This window comes from Haliaeetus albicilla, chromosome 7 (assembly GCF_947461875.1).
Source record: "Haliaeetus albicilla chromosome 7, bHalAlb1.1, whole genome shotgun sequence".
Taxonomy (NCBI): domain Eukaryota; kingdom Metazoa; phylum Chordata; class Aves; order Accipitriformes; family Accipitridae; genus Haliaeetus; species Haliaeetus albicilla.
Window position 1 is genome coordinate 17,854,962 of NC_091489.1, and position 19,363 is coordinate 17,874,324.

Below are 19,363 nucleotides of genomic sequence, written 5' to 3' on the forward strand. Positions count from 1 at the left end.
TCTGCTCTTCCTTCATTTTTTAGGGATGAAGAACATTTTTACAGCCACTAGTTAGCTTATTGGTATTTGTTTAGAATCATGTCCTCCAAATTAGTTTTGTGTTGTTGTGTAATATGAAAGAAAGGTGTTAACTTCAATAACTTATACCACAATAGAAGGTGAATAAAGCAAAGATAATGAGAAAAGATGAGTGAAAGAGGAGGAAAACCAGTACTTATTCAGGTCAAAATTGCATTTTCTCCCTATGGAATTGGCCCTTTTTTAATGGAAAAAAAAATCCTTTTACCTACAAACCAGTTAACTTTTCTTTTACATACTTTAGCCTTTTAGGAATTGAGTAGTTAATTTTGTTATATCATTTTCTTTCCTTTTGGATAGGATTATTTATATGCTACCTTATAAGTTGGACTAAATAAACAACAAAATGTATCATCTTGCCAGCTTCTGGCTCTATAGTATTTAGCCTGTAATACAGTGACTGTATTACAGAATGTGCCAATTTTGTAGTATAGTGTTCAGCAGTAACCTTGAAGGTTACTCCCACAGTCACCGTTTGATAGCTGGTGGGATCACCTGCCATGAGCTTGTGCAGAACGATTTGTAGTTTGATCCTTCTGAACAAAATACAAGTTAGTGGTCTCACTTTTTTTTTTAAGTATCTTGCTTTTAAGTAAGTCTTCATGGATACTGGTGTATATTTTTTCCTTCTTAGACTGTGAAGGGAGGGAAAACTGCAGTTTCCTTTGTCATGCAAGATTGACAGGAAGGAAATCTGGTTAGGCTGAAAAATCCTAAAATCTGTTAGCCTGACTTTTCAAAGACTCTGTAGCTTACGTTTCTTTCCATAAGGTGTTTGGGCAGTCAGAATCTTCAAAGTGCAGCCTGTGAGTCCTTTTTTGGTTTGGTTTGGTTTTTTGAATGTAATAATTTAGAAATAGTGTGTATTCATCCGAATTTTCCTTCTCTGCTTTCCTTCCCCTCTCAGTCTCCTTTTATCCTCACCTTCAGATACTCCACTCTGGAGCCTTGAAGACTAGGGTTTTGAATAAACATAAAATGCTGAAGAGCTTGCTGCAGTATTGGTACACTTGGCTGTGCATGACTTCTTTCTGTCAACAAAAGAGAGACACCTCAATGAAAGATGCATGAGAACAAACAAATGTTTTTCTGGTTGTCCAACTGTGGCTTAACACTTACACTTTATATAAGTTAATGGAAACAGTTAGGAGATAAAAATGATGAGTTAAATACTGACACTAAAATATGAGAGCCACTGTTAATAAGTTCATTTTTAAAAATTAATACCTAAATTCATTTCTGTAATGTGGAAACATAACTTGTTGCTGGTTTTGCATTTGAGAAGAGCTATGCTTTCAAAGCAAAATCAAATGAAATACTTGTGGATCCTTTCCTGGGTCACAGGTCTAATACGTTTTTGTCTCATTAGGTGTCTGTACTTAAGAAACATTACATCACTGGGCTTAGACTCAAAACAGCATTAGAGGATGATTTCAAGTAGCAGCTCCCTTTGTTAAAGGGAAAATCCAGAGCAGAGATATTTTCAGCTACCTTTTAAGTGAGAATAAAAGTAGGTAACTGCAATTTGTTGATATTTAGTGTCCTAGTAGTGCTAGAAATAATTTGCCAGCAAAAAAGTATTTTCTCAGAATCCAGTGTACTTCTATGATTAGCCCTTGTCCTGCTCTGAAAGAAAAGATACATAAAGTTTGATTATAAATCTGCAGTCAAAACTTTAGTTTGGATTAATTTCATCTGGAAGGCCAAGTTCTCTTTATATGGGGAGCTCAAACTGTATTCAGGCTAGTGGTAAGATTGTGCAAGTAACACGTAGCTCTTCTATAATGCTTTTTATCCTTGGCTCTTACACATGCTTTAGAATAGATGTAGCCATTACCCTAGTGTTTCATGGTGGGGAAGAAGGCGGCAAAAAGCTTGCTTTAAACATGTGAAAAGGAGCAGAACTGTGGGACTGCTGTAATGGCAGAAGAAAGGGGGGAGTGTCTAAATTAGTTACAGATTTTCTTGAGGGAAGACTGGCATCTGAATCTTTTAATTAGGTTATTTCTTAGGAAATACTGAGTGGGTGGAAATGAAGGAGAGGGGAATGGAAGGAATTAAATCTTAATATATAATATATGTAATCTTAATTCAGCCTATCTTTTGAGCGTTTGACACTACAGTCTTAAAAGTACTTTTTATCTTGTCTACTGAATGTAAGTACAACATAAAGGAAGTGTTGACCCTCAGTGATTTAAAGGTAAAATAGTCTCGTGGGGTGTATTGTACTGAGAGATATGTATCTGAATAATGATTGACTTTATTCCTTTTGTAGTTATTTTAGATTTTCAACTCTACCTGTCCAGCATTCCTAATGCAGTTAGGATATTTTTAAGAGGAGAAGCCTTTAGTTTGTCTAATCTTGAAAGTGATGGTAAATGGGACTCAGGTGAGAGAAGGTTATTGGCCAAGACACAAAAGAGTTCTTTTCTCAAACTTGTTAATTTTATATGCAGTGAATAAGGACAGAAATTGCATACAGATTTTGTGCAAAGCCACAGCCTCTGTAGTTGTCTGTATTTTAAAATCCACTTGTAAAGTCATGGTACTTGCACAGTTCAAACAATTCTGTTTAATGCTTACCTCATGCTGCTCTAACTGATGTTTCAGAGACTTTCTGTTTGCTCAGTAAACCATTTTTGTTTTTTGTTTCTCTGTGAGGTTAGTAAAGGCTTGCATCATAATACACGAAGTCGCTAATATAAAATGTCAACTCTTGAATGCAGGTATTTGTTAGGAAGACCCTGGTGGGTGTGGAAGTAACAGCACTGATCCTTGACAGGATTATTTGCTTATGGGATGAGCACAGAAATTCTTCAGACCATCATTGTGTTCTGGAAGTTTTTCTGAATTTTCCTTTATATGAACTTTCTTTGGACTGTAATTGAGAAGCGATGTAGGGAACGGCGTTCGGAAGATCTCGCGATGTCACAGAAAGACGGAGGGTTAGTCGTAGCCCTATGATGTATCTGTAATCCCGCCTACCCTTGTTAGAATAAAAGGAATTGACTGCGCAATAAAAGGCGGAAGTTGGCGCTCACACTGTGTGTGTTATCTGTCTCTTTCCCTGGTCCGGGCCGACCAGTGATCTAATCGTGGCACCTTGATATGTAGTGAACGCTACAAAGCACCATAAATCTGGAAAGACTAGGTGACATTTCTCATATCCTCATCATGCTATGATGAAAAAAATTGGTAGCAGCCATTATTTTTAAATCTTTGGTTAGTTGTAATGCTGAAAAGTTCTGGTAGTGACTCACCAAACCTCATGGATGGTGTTCCTGATAAGTGTGCTAGCTGAATAGTGTTGTAAACCACTTTATGGCCTTGCCTTTATAGCTATAATTTTTTTTTCTTATCTTTTTCTTTTTTAAAAAAAAATCTATTGGTACATCTATGCTAGACTGAAAAAAGTGGTTAATTACTCGAAATGTGAGGTTAGTACAGTGCTGTATGTAATATAGACAAGACTATTTTTACAGCCCTGTTGAATGTCATAAATGCAATTCTCAATTTAAATGAGCTCTGTTTAGCAGTAAATGTATAGATGCATAACTGTGCCTATGTGTGCATTTCAGATATAACTTCTGGAATATCCTGGACAGTCTTTTCCTTGGTCTCTTCTACTCTACACTCTTCTGTGTATAACTGACTTTGGGGAATTTTTTCCCCCTTTTTCAAATGGAGACTGATGCAGAATTTGAGTAGTCAGTTCATCTGTATTGATTCAAACTTCTAAGTTTTAATTTTGGAGTACCTTAGATCTCTTTAAAGCAGTAATTTAAGCCCTGGAGGAATCTTCTCAGTCTCCTTTGACAAGTTTAGCACTGTACTTTCATGGTTTGGAGCATCTTTCATATGAGGAAAGTCTGAAAGAGCTGGGACTGTTCAGTCTGGAGAAGAAAAGGCTCAGGGAGATCTTTTTAATATGTATGAAAGATCATCTTCACTGTGAGGGTGGTGAAACATGGGAACAGGTTGCCCAGAGAAGTTGTGGATGCCCCATTCCTGGAAATATTCAAGGCCAGGTTGGATGGGGCTTTGAGCAACCTGGTCTAGTGGAAGGTGTCCCTGCCCATGGCAGGGGGGTTGGAACTAAGGTTCTTAAGGGACTTAAGGTCCCTTCCGACCCAAACCATTTTATGGTTCTATGATAAATACTTGATGGGAGGGAATGAAGATGACAGAGCCAGACTCTTGTCAGTGGTGCCCAGTGATAGGACCAGTGGCAGTGGGCACAAACTGAAACACATGAGGTTCCCTCTGAACATCAGGAAACACTTCTTTACTGTGACGATGACGGAGTACTGGCACGGGTTGCACAGAGAGGTTGTGGAGTCTCCATCCTTGGAGACACTCCAAAGCTGCCTGGGTGCAGTCCTGGGCAGCCGGCTCTAGGTGTCCCTGCTTGAGCAGAGGGGTTGGACCAGATAATGTCCAGAGGTGCCTTCCAGCCTCAGCCACTCTGTGATTCTGTTTGTGTGCCTTGGGGTCTAACTTCGTGCCTGCTCTGCCACTTCCCTACCCTCACTCCAAAGTTATGGAATCTTTGTCTAAGAGTTTGCCCCAGTGACTATGGCCAAAAGAAGGATCCCTTTTTTCCCCCTAATGTATCCTTCCTGGATACATTTCATTAGTTATGTGTCAATTGTGACATGTTTTAGAAACTTTGGAAGTGAAAAAGAAAATTTTGTAGTTTGTATTTGTGTATCAAATACATATGTGTGTGTGTCTGAATATTCCATGTATCTATATATAATATAGATATTTTATAGGAGTCCATTATAAAATCCTTAATCATAATGCTTTGATTACTGTAACAATAGTGCTTGTATCTTTAAAGTTGTCTTGTGGCTTATTTTATTCACTTTTTTTTTCTTTTTTTGTATGTGTGTGTGCTTTGTCTTGCAGGGTTGGAAGAATCCAGGGATTTCAAGCTTTGAATGACGGGGGTCTTACAAGATTACCACAGCTAAACTGAAAAGGCAGATGCAGCTCTGAGTACCAGATTGAGTGAGCTGGTGTGCGCGCTGCATGTACATGAAAATGCACATGTTTTTGTCATCACATAGACTTACTCTTGCATATTCCTGAGAGCTTTGCAATTGATGAAAATTAATCTGAGAACCAGATGGAGCACCCTTACATCACAGGAATCAGTAACCCATGGAAAGACACGTGCCAGTAATGTTCAACTTTCCACATGGTCTTCACAGGTGAAAAAAGTTTGCAAGAAGAGGAAGAAAAAACACCCTCTGCACAGAAAAAGCCTAATAAATACCTCCACAATCTCAATCAATAGCTGCGAGGGAAACAGAAGAATACAGAGGGTAGAGGAAACTGATTTTGTTATTGCAGAGGGATAATGTATGGTCTTTGGCACGTTTTGCTTTGGGCTCAGTAGATTGTGAATGGACTAATAAATCGTGACCATATGTTGAGTAATGATGACTGGAAGTAAATAAGTTGAGGAACTATGGGACAAGTCTGGGCATTGAACTGAGCAAACCTCGTCATCCTTCTTGAGTTAACCAGGTCATCAAACTTGCGTATTCTTTCTCCCTCTCCTTTTTCCTCTTTTCACTGAGTGTGGTATAAATACTAATTAATTGAGCTCATAAATGTTATTCAAATAAAACAATTGGAATACTTCATATGTTTCCTTCTTGTACAGCTGCAAATGTTGTGTCTGGAACTATGAATCTATGCTGTAGACAAGCATCAAGAAGGAAAGATCCGATCAAACAAGCAAGGAAAATACCTAGAGAAATAGCGAACCCAGGAAGTCAGATTTTTAATGCTGCTTCTCTTTCTTTTTTAGATGATTATATTTCTTCCTTCCTTGAATTTTAGAAGATTTTGAAAGAGTGCTTACTTGATGTGCTTTAATTCTGGCATTTGTTTTTTACGGTAGGATGAAAAGTCTGTGATTCCTTGTAGCAGAAAAAAGGGAAAAGTAAAAGAAAAACAGCTTGACATTTTAGCCTGTTTCAGAGGAGAGAGAACTTCATGGTTCACCTGAGGCAAAATTATCTGCTTTGAAAGCTAAAAGCTTTAGAGCATTTTTGATTCTGCTATAAATGAAGAGGGGGTTTCTTTTTCATTCGTGTGTGGCAGCAAAAAGTGGGAAAGCAGGCAAGATAGCGTGATAAACAGTTTAGGCTGTGTTGGGTCTCTGGTGGAAAAAAAGTGCTGCAATGAAAATTGGATTGGCTTTGGATTGCAAAAACTTTTGAGTCCAACGAGCGGTTCAGTACCAAGAGGGATTTTCCAACTGGCCTGGCACACCAGTGCCTGCACAAGTTCGGGTCTGTTGTTTCGCACGGTTTGTGTGCCTTTTTTTCCCTTTATGCAATCTCTTTCAGCTTTAGCAGCAGAAATACATCAGATGGAAAAGATATGCCAGAGGGCAGCTTGGAAAAGATGAATGTCATATATATACATATATATGTATGTGCGTGTGTTTAAATTTCTGCAACTGAACTTTTGAAGAAAATCTGACTGGAGGAAATCTTAAAAGCCTTAAGTTACTTGAAACCTACACATTTGCAACTCTTTGTCTCTGGAATTGCATTACGCTAAACTGGAATCTCAGGCTGTATAAAGATTATATCAAGTTGAGCAAAAAGATGACTTAACCATTTCTTGAGCGCCTCTTATGAAGTAGCTGTTTCTCCAAAGGATAAGTGCACCCTCACTCTACAGACTCAAAAACAAAAATGAACCTGAATTTTTTTTTAAGTGTTACTTTTTCTTAGCCAACTGCCATCATCTTTTATAGAGGAATTTTTCACTATGCATTTGGTGGATATTTATAAACACTGACCCCATCCTCCTCCCTTTCAATGATCTATCCCAGGTCAGTCTTATCAATAAAAAAAAAAAAATTGATTTAAATTTTGTGCACTAGACATATTACTTTCTTATGTCAAAAAATAAAATATTTAAAAAGCATGTATGCAGCAGTGGAACATGGGCCTGTTCTTTGCAGCGATTCCAACATCCTCTGCCTCTCCTGGAAAGGCAGAGTCCCCAAAAGTGAGAAGGAGAAACCGGTGTGCAGGAGGCGGTACTATGAGGAAGGCTGGTTGGCAACAGGCAATGGCAGAGGAGTTGTAGGCGTCACTTTTACTTCCAGCCATTGCAGGAGGGACCGGAACACCCCTCAGAGAATCAACTTCAATTTGAGGGGCCACAACAGTGAGGTAAGCAAAATGTGTGTTACACTTTAAAGGAAACAATAGCAACCTTTTTTTTTTTTTTTTTTTTTTTTTTGTAGTATTTCTGCTTGAAATTTGACAGGGCGCTGTGAAGGAGGCTCAAGACTAATCCAAATGCGATTGGGATCTATTGGAGTTCTTTCTAGTAAATTCAAGCGCATGAAGCTGATGGGGGGAGGTTCTCTGGAAAGGTCTGGTTTTGTTTGGCCTATTTTCTCCCTCATTCCCCAGTGCCTCCCAGTTTACAGGCAAATTCAATAAGTGCATGTTAAGGGAGTTAAAAGTTGTGATAGTTGACTGCTTTTACACAGTATTAAAGTCTGGCTTGGAAGACTAATGGAAAGGCAGGGGAGTGGGAGAGGAGCTCAGTTGAAGTCTGCCAGTTTTTCGGAAGCTGCAAACTGGAATGGGAGGGGATAGCTGTCATCTTTAGAAAAACCTCTCAATTTTGTTAGAAAGAGGGGCAAGTGGGACTTCTCAGGAAAAGTGTTAAGATGCCCTGGAGTAAAATGCTGTAATTTCAGAGCGCAAGGCATTGTCCTGACTACAATGATACAAAAACTTTTCCATTTGTTTTTTCTGAAAGGGATACATCTGTTGGTAAAAGCTGATATTTCAGCTGTGCTTTATCATCTTCCTGGGTCCTATCTCTCTCTTGGTGTAATTCTTCATGGGAAGTGCAGACGATGCCCAGCAGCATACAGAGTTGGACAGGTGTAAGGACTTAGTTTCTGCTTTTTAGTTAGGCTGTGTTTGGATGTGCTCTTTGAAAATAATCTATCCAAATCAAAGCTTTGCTTTTAGGTTAGTGGGTGGAATGACTTGTATGTACTGAAATTAAAACCGAAGATACTATGTGGTTTTTCTTGTCTTTTGTGCTCCTTACTCATCGGACTCCAATGTATGTTGCCCTTTTGACATAAGCCGCACCAAAGATATAGAGGTGGGTGGGTTTAGTTCTTGTGTTAACATTGATAACAGTCCTCTTTTCAAGGAAAAAAGGGAGCAGGGGATAAATATTTAGTCTTAAATAATTGCATCCACATGCTTTGTCTATATGAAGGTGCATGGGTGTATTGTAAATTATATATACTTTTATATTTATAGACAAGAGACAGATTCATGTATACATTTGTATTGGGTTCATTCAAAAAAATTATAGCCACCTTTTCCCAAAGGGAGGAATGATGTTTAAATCGAGCATTTTGTTTTGAATCCTCTCTAGTTGTCAGTATAATTTTCAGTTGCAGATTGCATTTTATTTTTGAAATGTGTGATACAATGATCACTTTTCATTTCTCCATATTTTCTTCTCTAACTTTTCTGTGAACCTGGGCACCTATTTTTCTCCTTTTGCATCATATGTGTCTTGGAAACAATGGAGGAAGTGCTCTATATGGGAACGTGAAGTCTTGTTGCAGAATGTGGAAATACAAGACTAGATTTAAGTATATGCCAGTTAAGTGGAGAAGATGCTGATGTGCATGCTGCCCTTTGGTTTTGGCTAGTTTTGCTTTGTTTACTCAGTTGGCCATTAGATTCTCTTTCTGGGTCACTGCATCATTCCCATGTGGATTGAGCTGTGGTGTTTGCACATCCTTTCACCGAACAGTGATTGGCATGAGAGAGACTTTCAAACGAAAGGAAAATGTTGTTTGAATTTTTTTTTTTTTTAATTTGGGCGCTTAAAATGTGCTGGGTCAAGCTTGTCATTAATAGAGTTGTGTTTCTGTAAATAGTCTTCCTGACAGCAGAAAATGTGTGAATGACCAGAATAGAGACTGCTGATTAATTTTTCTGTATGGCACTACGAAACCGGTGTGGTGGGGTTGTAGCGAAGGAAGAACAAAAGTGGCTTTAGTGCAGCTAGCTTTCTGTAATAAGTCTGTGGCGGCTGTCAGATTTTCCTGCTGGCATATTTTTTTGAGCATCAGTGTAGATGAAAGTTCATACTTGCAAGATGATGTGTTACACAACACTCTTCACCAGGCTTACTGAATGTAATCCTTTTATAGGAGAATCCTACTGATTTTGGTAGGAATGAAACTAATACAGGATTTGTTAGTTGTTAAAGGTATATAGTTGAACCGGCAAGATTTTTTTCTTTAGAAAATACCTTTACTTCTAAATCTGTCTGTTGAAAGATTCTTTAAAAGAAAGAAAATGTTGAACAGCACTGCTTATTGCTAATATTTGCACAAGAAGTAGTGAATGTTTTGTTTTCCTATTCTCATTTTAAAAAGCAAGCAGCCAATGACAACCTTGTCTCTTCTGTCTACCACATTACACAATGGAAAATGCTAATTTTGCAAGCATATTCTGGTATATGTGTCTGATTAAAGCTATGTTTGTTGTTGAGAATGTGCCCAAAGGGATGCGATTGACTTAAAACTTTTAAGAGCCTGTGTGTTTCACTGACCAAAGTTCTAGGAGTGTGTTGTATTGTCTTGTTCCCAGAAATGGGTGATTTATACCTCTACATATTTTTCTCTGGGATAAAGCTAGGGTGACAGGTCAAGTTGACTGTTTTTCTGACATAAGTTGCTGCTTTAATATTACTATGCATTCAATTTTAAAGTTTGCTGTAACAATTATACAGTATGCTGTAATGAACAGAGCGGAAGAGTGAAAATACAGAAGCTAGATCCTTTCCATTTGGGTTATAATTAGCAATATGCTGCAGGCAGAGCCGTACGTTGTATTTCAGTTTTAGGGTGAAAATCTGGAAAGGGTAATACAGCAGCATTGTGCTTCTGACAAGAACGTGAGACTATTTTTAATAGGGTCATCAAGGTGGATGCTAGTGATGTATTTTTGCAATGTTTTTATGATTGCTGAAGAGATTCACTGAAACCTTCTTTTGGTACACAGGTTCTTTTTTGACTGTAATAGCGTGCCTGTAGCATATCTGAACAAATAAGAATGAAGAATCCCCAGGACTGAATTACTGACACGCGTATTGCAGTGGTGGACTTGCATGACTCATCACATTGAACAATAATTGAGAATTAAATGCTTTGTAGTGTGAGCCATGCTTGTGTTTTTACAGTTGCTTCAAGGTTGGCTTTTAGAGTTTGCAACTAGGAAGTGGCTGCCATATTATTTTAGTTAACCATCTCATTTTTTTGTAGTTTCTAAGGAGAACTACAGGGATTAAAATAAGCATATTCCTTTTATTCTGTGGCAAGAGGTAAAAATACTGCATTTTGTGACAGATCTTTTTTTTTAACTTTGGCATTGCATTTACAGTTCTGAATCTCATTTACGTAAGGCTCAGCATTCTAAAAATGAAAATTTGAATGGGCACATATCAAAGGCAGAAGCAACTTTGGTGCAGAAGGAAGGGGAAATGTGCGTTGTGCAGCAGTTGTGCAGCCATGACGTGTTTCACGTGTCATAGGAACACGTTGCATCTCTGACCATGGGATGGGAGGTGTCTCTGTGAGGGTACGTAGTGGACGGAGCAGTTGTGAATGACTGCAGAGGCGTGTGATTCAGTTTGGCTTTGGAACATTTCCCTTGGTCTGGGAGAACAAACTGATGGAAGCTGGCATTCGGTGGGTTTCTTTCTTAAGTCTGGCAGAAAGGTTAGAAGGCAGGAAGATGTGCCATTGTACCGCAGCGTGTGAATTAGCAGCCAGGGAACAGAGATGTGGTGGCCTAGAATACCTTCCCCTCCCCTGCATTTGTAAATGCAGTGCTGTGCAGAAATTAGAGAGTGAAATTTAGAAGTCTTTGATTTTGACCTAACTTGACTTTCCTTAGCTGCACTGGGAAACAGTGTTAGAAAAGTAATTGAGTACATTCCTTTTATGACTCTTATTATTTCTGTGATAAATTAAGGATTAAATGAAAAATATCTGGTCACTTCAGCAAGGTCAGGGTTTTACCCAGTGTGACTAGTAGGCTCTGAAGCATGCCAGGCTGAATATTTTTTTTATAATACCATGGAGACACTGACTTTCAGCTTCTGGTCCATCCCGAGGTTTCTGGGGAGAGATTTTCAAGGGGATCTCTGAAAGATAATTAGAAAAAAAGCCCAAACTTATCCCCAGTGGGCTTTGATTAGCCTTTCAGGGATCTTCCCTTCCAGTGAAAGATTTACAGGATGTCTGCAAATCAAATTGGTTGGGTGGTGCTGCTGTAGGTATTTCTTTTAATGGGTTCTGTTGTGTCTAGTGTATAAAATAATAACACTTTCTATGGCACTTACTGTTTCTTATATTATTAGTGTTTAAAAAAAATGTTTTGCAGGTGTGTATTTTCTCTTCACTGAGCTAACTAAAAAGACATCTTTGATATATTTATTAAGATTCAGCATGCTAATTGCTGGACTGAAGCATTAAAAAAGTAGTGCAAGAATATGCAAATTCAGATGCAGGGAACAAAGTAACGTGCTGAATATGTTATTGAGTATGTATAACACTTTTAACTGTAAACATAAAGTAAATTGCTCATTTATTTACATTTGACATTATTTTAGTGTCTTAAGTGCATGACTACAGCTGCAAAAACCACCCTGTTTTGTTTAGCACAGGATTTAGAAGTAGATAGGGTTGTAAACATATCTCAGTTGGACTGTCAAATTAAGTATTTTTAGTTAGATCTTTTCAAAGGAATGCTGTCCTTTAAAAACATTCAATAAATGTTGCTTTTCATACTACATTTGTTATGGAAGTCTCTGCACAGTTCTTGGTTTTGCTTTGGAGTGGAAGGAGGTTACAAATTGTTTTTCCTATTTTAAAAGGAAAGCCTTTCTTTATTCTGTCCACCTTTTTGGGCTTGTATATGAAAGTTCTGAGCAATTCTGGCAGAGCAGATTCTTTCCAGAAGTCTGTGGCTTGTATAGGAAATAAATTTTAAAAACCAAACAAATAAACCTTTTAAGTAGTGTTTCTTGGTTTGTAGTGTCACTGGTAAGGATATAGAAAAAAATACAGGAAAACTGTTGATTTGTTTTGGTTTGTTTGTTTTTGTTTTTTTTTAAAAAAAAACTTTGTCTCTTTTAATTGTAAGTGGCATTTGAACCTTAAATGATTCCTGGACAGAATTCCTGGACAGAAAAACAAGTCAGCATGTGAGTCTTGACAGCATGGGTACCTCTTATCAATTGTTGCCTTCAGACATGACTGAAACTGTTGTTACTGGTGAATGCTTTAAGAAATTTTGAGGTAGAGCGATACCATAATAATGCCTTTTGGCTGTAGAAGCCTCAGTGGTACAAGACATACACTGATGTAAACTGCAGTGGTACTGCAGATCTTCTCTCTTGATTTTCTGTCACTGCACACCGAAGACAGGACAAGGTTTGTTGGCAGAAATCTTTTTGTTAAAGCAAGCTAGTGTAATTGGAAAAGACAGACAAGCTTTTGGGCATACAAGGTTCTGAAGAAGGACTTGTATTTCTGAAAGCTCACCTAGTTTTTATAGCCCTGCTAGCTGATACAGTGCTAAATCTGTCTACAAACCATGCCCATACTCTGTCCTTAAGCTATTACGGCTACAGAAAAATAGTGCTGCAGAGAGAGGCAGAATTAGTGCTTCTGTGGGCAGTGACTTGTAGGAGAACAGGTCCTGTGCCTGACTGGGCTGGCTCAGTTAAATTTGTATTGTGACTGGTATTGCCAGGCTTTTCTGACTACTTACTTTCAGAAAGGACAAACACATTGGGATTTCATGCAGGCACTTTATATCTTCTGGAATTGTCTGCTCTGCACTTGCTCTGGGTGCTTGAGTGCTTTAATTTCTTAAAACAGTATTAAAAGAGCCAAAATACATTTTAAACCTCTTTGGTAAGAAAAGGACTAACAGTCTTTTAAACTTTGATGAAGCTTAAATATGCTCTGTGACATGCAAGAAGTGTCTTTCATAGCCTTCTCTTAAGAGAATTAGCAAAGAAAATAAATGGAGCTTGAAGTTCCTTAAGTGACAAATAGCAGTCCTGCTGCTTCGCATTTCTGTGCCCTATATCAGTTTGCAAACCCCAAGGTATGGCCTAAACTGTGCTGGTACACATTCTGTAAAGTTTGTTCACTCCAAGAAGGGAGACCACTTTCAGTGTGTCTTTTATCTTTTCTTTGTGATATTGTTTTTTTTCCAGCCACACTTAGCTTCTAGTTCCACAAATACTTGGCCCTTTCTGTCTGACTGTCCGTCTTTCTTAATTGCCTCAGAATCCGAGCCTCTCTGCGAGCTCTCCAAGTTCGAGGGGGTTGGCGGCTCAGTGCACTCTCCTCTTACTAAGGTACAGGATTATATTTGTCTTACACAGTCACGTGGCTTTGAAGCAAACCATCCAGTATTGCTACAAGTGGTGTTGAATAGTCAGAGTCGGTAATGCTGCATTGATGTGCTTCTGGGAAGTTGCTGTTGTAGGTTGTGTGTACACAGTGTGTTTCCTGCAAAGGATAGGTCATCTGTTCAAGAAAACTTTAAATTACAGTTTTTCTGTTTTGTTTCAATAAGCATCTAGAAAGTCATCCCTCAAGGCTGGGTAAAAAAGGAATACATGACATGAGAACAGTATTGTCAGCTTTTAAACAGAACTAATTATATTTGTAAGCGGGTCATCAGTGCGGTTTTATGTTTTACTGTGCTATAACACATAGCTACAGTTTTGTTGTTAGATAATTCTACTCAAAAAAGTTTGAAGTGGAATCAAGCTCACTTCTATCAGAAATGAACCCTAAGCTTTTATTCATGTTAAATTGTTGAAAGATAACAACATGCATATTTCAAGATAATGATATGCCCAAGGAACCTTTCTTGCCTTTTGAATTAGGGCGAAGATGCCCTATTGTTTTGGATAGGAGCAATTGTTCAGCATGATAACTTGGGTGTTCAAGGGAAATAAATGCATTTTCTTTAACAAAAGTTTAATAATAAGGAACTATAGATGTAGTGAATAGGTGAGATTACTACTAACAGTTGATAGCTAAGCTTGGAATATGAGCACCTTCTGAATAAGAAGGGTCACAACTCAGTATGTAATTCTGAAGGCCTTGTATATGCATACCTACATACTGAGCATCTGAAGAGTCAAGAAATCAGGTTTTATGATAGCATTTCTGAGCCATAATAATCATTAAGGATACTGCCTTGGTTTAAACAGTTCCCAGAGGAATTCATCAAATTACAGATAGTCTGAACAGATAAGATATCCATTACAAACCATAAACATTTCACAATATAATTGAACATAGAACACCAAGTAATTGCTTGTCAAGTATAGCTAGAATGTAGTAGGACAGACAAAAGAAATTTTATAGGCACTTGTCCTTGGGCAACCAGCATTTCTGCTCTGATAACAATCTTTTATGAACATGTGTGAACTTCTGAGGGAGTTCTCAGTATTCTCCTTGCATTAGGAGCTTCTTTAAAGAGAAATAATCCACTTGTATAACAAAAATGTTACAGGAAGAAACAAAAATGAAGTTGAATTGGGGAATTTTTTGTGAATTTTCAAACAGAAGTGCTGGTTTTAAGTTTTCAAAATAGGATTGTGATGTTCCGGTTCTGGAATTATTTGACAAATTAGTATATTGGAAAACAGTATCCTTACATACTCATCAATTTTTTGCATTTTAAGAAAATGAAATGTACATGGCTGACTTTACTAATGAAGAAAATACATCTTTGTTTAGCCTGATCAGAATGTAATGAAACTGCAAAGTACAGTGGATTTATTCTGCTATTCAAAAGGGACACTCTGGCAGGAAGGAGTTCACACCCCTTGCCCTGATTAACAGCAGGGTTCTCGTGTTGGTGGAAGATGTGCGTTGGAGGAGCCTGCTTTGCCAATTTTGGTTGTTCTCTGCAGACAACAGACAACACTGTCTCGTAAGATTCTCATAGACAAGCTGTTGATGTACAGGCTGGATAAGCAGACAGTGAGGTGGATTGAAAAGTGGCTGAATGGCTGGGCCCGGAAGGTGGTGATCAGTGGCACAAAGTCTAGTTGGGGGCCAGTGACTAGTGGTGTACCCCAGGGATCAATACTGAGTCCAGTCCTGTTTGACATCTTCATTAATGATCTGGATGATGGGGCAGAGTTTACCCTCAGCAGGTTTGCTGATGACACCAAACTGACAGGAGTGGCTGATAAGCCAGAGGGTCGTGCTGCCATCCAGAGGGACCTTGACAGGCTGGAGAAATGGGCTGACAGCAACCTCATGAGGTTCAACAAGAAGTGCAAAGTCCTGCCCCTGGGGAGGAAGAACCCCATGCACCAATATATGCTGGGGGGCCACCCAGCTGGAAAGCATCTTTGCAAAAAAGGACCTGGGGGTCCTGTTGGACGCCAGGTTGAACATGAGCAAGCAATGGGCCCTTGCGGCAAAGAATGCAAATGGTGTCCTCAGCTGCATTAGGAGAAGTATTGCCAGCAGGTTGAGGGAGGTGATCCTTCTCTGCACAGCACTGCTGAGGCCACACCTGGAGGACTGGGTCCTGTTCTGGGGGGCTCCCCGCCACAAGAGAGACATGGGCATATAGGATGGAGTTAAACAAAGGGCCACAAGGATGATGAAGGGACTGGAGTGCCTCACATGAGGAAGGGCCGAGAGAGCTGGGGTTGTTCAGCCTGAAGAGAAGGCTCAGGAGGATCTTATTAATTTATATAAATACCTGAAGGGAGGGTGCAAAGAAGATGGGGCCAGGCTCTTTTCAGTAGTGCCCAGTGACAGAGGCAATGGGCACAAACTAAACTGCAGGAGGTTCCCTGTGAATATCAGAAAACACTTTTTCACTGTGAGGGCAACGTGCTCATTTTGCCCAGAGACGTTGTGGAGCCTCTATCCTTAGAAATATTCAAAAGTCATCTGAACACAGTCCTGGGCAACCAACTCTGTGTCCCTGCTTGAGCACGGAGCTTGGACCTTCCAGAGGTTCCTTCCAACCCCAACTGTTCTGTGATTCTGTGAAATCTGTTTGTAACTCTAGGTGAAATCCTTTGCACCTGAACTGGTGGAGCAACATCAAAAAACACAACTCATGAAGGCAGGCAGGAAGCGCTAAATATGCAGAAGTGTGGAGAGAAGCCATTCGAGTTTGGCTAAAATGAGAGAACAGCTGATGTGCTAGAGGAGGCAGAGAGCATTTTTCCTGAGGATGAATCCAGATGATATTCCAAGTAGTCAAGCAGTTGGAGAGCATAGTCAAAATCCTCATGAGGAATTATAGGCAGAGATAATTAAAATGCGTAAGAAAGTCAAAGCTGTTGGATGTGAGGGTAACCACAAGAGAAGCAGAATTTGGGAAGGAAAATTGTCACTAGAGCTGAAGAGGAGCAGAAACTGTTTAGATGGAACAAGCCATGCCTTTGGAAAGAAGTTTTAGAAGAAGCTGCAGAGCATAAGTCTGTTCTAAGCTGCAGAAATCTGCAGCTCTGCTTAAAGCAAAGTAAAAAAAAAAAGCTAAATGTAGACGGTGAAAGATCTGACTTCTGGAGGAAGTTGTATCACAAGGTAGCAGTGCCCTAATTACTGAGCTGGCTCGTTTGAATGTAAAATGAGAAAATGGTAAGTAACTGTTTCATCAAGGAAAGGCAAGGCAGAACTGTGAAGAAACCTGCAGCAACAGATCATCACTACCTAGGATAGGTGTGTAAGTATACCTGCATATGTGCAGGAGAGACACGTGTAGCTGGAGTAGAGCCAGTCTCAGAAATATTGTCCAAGCTGAGAGTGACACTGGCTTTTGTGAAGCTGAGCAAACGTGTGAGGGATCTAGCGTTCACTGACACTCAGCAGAAGGCAGCAGTCAGTTCCACAGATGTAGTTTCCAGAGAGGATAACGGCCAGCAGCAGAAGACACAACCCAAGGCCGATTATCGGCAGTATGGTGACCTCCCAAAGTTAATGTTCTGAGTAGTGTCCTGGAGAGGGGGCCAAGCACAAGGACCTGCAAGAGGTGTTGGAGAAGTTGAGAAAGACTGTGTTTTAACCTGTTGAAGGAGAAATCCATCATTCTGAGTAAGATGGAAAAGAGACAGACAAAGGGTTCTTCCACCCGGGGAAGAGATCGCTCTAAAGCCTTTAACCTGAAAAGAGCTAGAGGATGTTGAGTTTCACAGAAAATCTGATTCCACCAAAAGGAATGAATCAATGTCATTCTTCAGGTAGAGATACAACAGAGAATTGTGTTAGTAAAAAAAAAAAAAGGTAGGAAGGAGACTCAAATAGGCTTGATTATTCAGTTACAAAATACTAAAAATAATGTTTGTAATTTCTAGCTACCCTAATGAGGACCTTTCTTGAGGAATGACCTTATTTATCTTTAAAGGGTGCACAGGTGAAGATATCCCAAAAGGCTGTTTTGATGATACAATGAGACAGCTTTCTGATGCTCTGCTGTTGGTAAAAGAGTGTTGATCGCATACTAGAGAGCTTAGTTTAAAAGGGATACAACCAGGCCTTTACATCAGAGTTATCGTAAGGAAAAGGGATTCTATTCCTTATTCTTTCCCTTCCCTTAATTCTAATTTGGTCCTGTGAGGTATTTCTTGAGCCTGGTAATACTCAGATACCTTGCTCCTCAGTTCAGAAGTATTGTGGGAGCATATGATGAAGCTGTGTTTGCTGCTGCTACACAGAAGTGATAATGTTAAATGCCTGGTTAATTAATAGTGTTGCTGTGGAGGGAGTTGTATTTATTGTAAGGAATGGGTGCTCAAAATGGGGTTCCTTGAAATAAGGTGTCTTAAAAGTACACGGAGGACTAAATGGCTAAGAAAGGCTGCAGTTTGAGAGTACCTGTCACTTCTTGTTCTGGTAATAGCTTGAGTTAGGCATATACTTCATGACCTAAATGGGACCAATACTGAATAAAGTGTATGACATGGAAGAATATTTGATGTTACAGTTAGAGGCACAGATTGTTTTAGTGTACAAAATGAGCTGTTAGCTTAAGTTATGTTTCTCGGTGCAGAAGATAAATGCTTTCTCGCTTATGTCATTTTAGCAATTCTACTATTGCCCACAAGATACCGCATTGATTACAGATGCTAAGAGTAGGAATTGCTGTTTTCCCATGGAATGCCATCAATCATCTACATGTTTTATTTATAGTTCATTGCATTTCCAGCATTCTTACCGTTTCCCGAATAATACCCTTAATGGCTTCTTCAGATTTAGTAGTCCTTTTACTAATTAGGGAACCGAGACCCTGAACTCCACTTGTGAGAGAAGTCTGTGTGTCATAAGCTCTCTTGAATATTAGCAATACTTACGGAAGTTATAAAAATATAAGCCAACACTTGTTTATTGAGAAATATGTATTGGAATATATATATGTTGTTCTTGTTTGAAGGAAATCAGAAGTCTTTTGAAGCAGTGTTTCAAATCAAGAATAGTTGTTAAGGATAAAATTTGTCCTGCTTTAAGTACTTTCTCCAGAAGAAATAAATCCAGCAGGGAGGTTAACAAATTAGATTAGAACATTGTCGTTTTAATACGTACTACTTATGCAGCCAATTATACCTTGTTATTATGTCTTATGGCTGCCATAAAGTCATTCTGTTGATTAAACAGATTCAAATTAGGCTTTGACACAATGTTATTATGTATTATCAAAGGCCCTACCTGGATCTGGAGTTTCACTGGGTTAATTGTGGTAATGGTTCTAGTCTTTGTGGTCACTGGGTATATGTTAAAATTTCCTTGCTCAGCCAGCTTCCTGTATGGTTCTCTCAGAGTGAAGAAGTGAGATGTGGTTGTGATTACACTGGCCAGGGAGATGATTGTGTTTAATGACCAGCAGCAGGTGTCAGTAATTATAGGTGTAGGTTGCTTCTCCAGCTGGAAGGTCCTGAGTTGCTGCTAGCAACTAAAATGAGCCACCTTATGCCTGAGATGGGAGAGGGAGATGCCTTCTCTGAAAACAGATGAGCCTAAATTACCATTTGAGGCAAATGCATGTAGTTTTGTTTCTGTACATATATAATATTTTCATACATGCCTCATTTTTATTTTATTTGCTCTTTCTGCAGCTTTGATGCATAATTGTGACAATAATCAAAACTTGCTTGTAAAACTTGAAGGACTTCTGCTTGTCATATGACTAGAAAA

At 39.0% G+C, this 19,363-nt stretch overlaps 1 protein-coding gene across 4 annotated transcripts in view; it reads left to right on the plus strand.

The window, feature by feature from the left end:
- TULP4 (TUB like protein 4) overlaps positions 1-19,363 on the plus strand; it is a 162,574-nt gene that overhangs the window by 24,494 nt on the left and 118,717 nt on the right. For all 4 annotated transcript variants that reach the window (XM_069787118.1, XM_069787114.1, XM_069787116.1 and 1 more), the window contains one exon: positions 4,990-7,283. In XM_069787118.1, coding sequence (XP_069643219.1) covers positions 7,032-7,283 — 252 coding nt within the window. In that variant the 5' untranslated portion in view covers positions 4,990-7,031. The remainder of the gene's footprint in view (positions 1-4,989; positions 7,284-19,363) is intronic.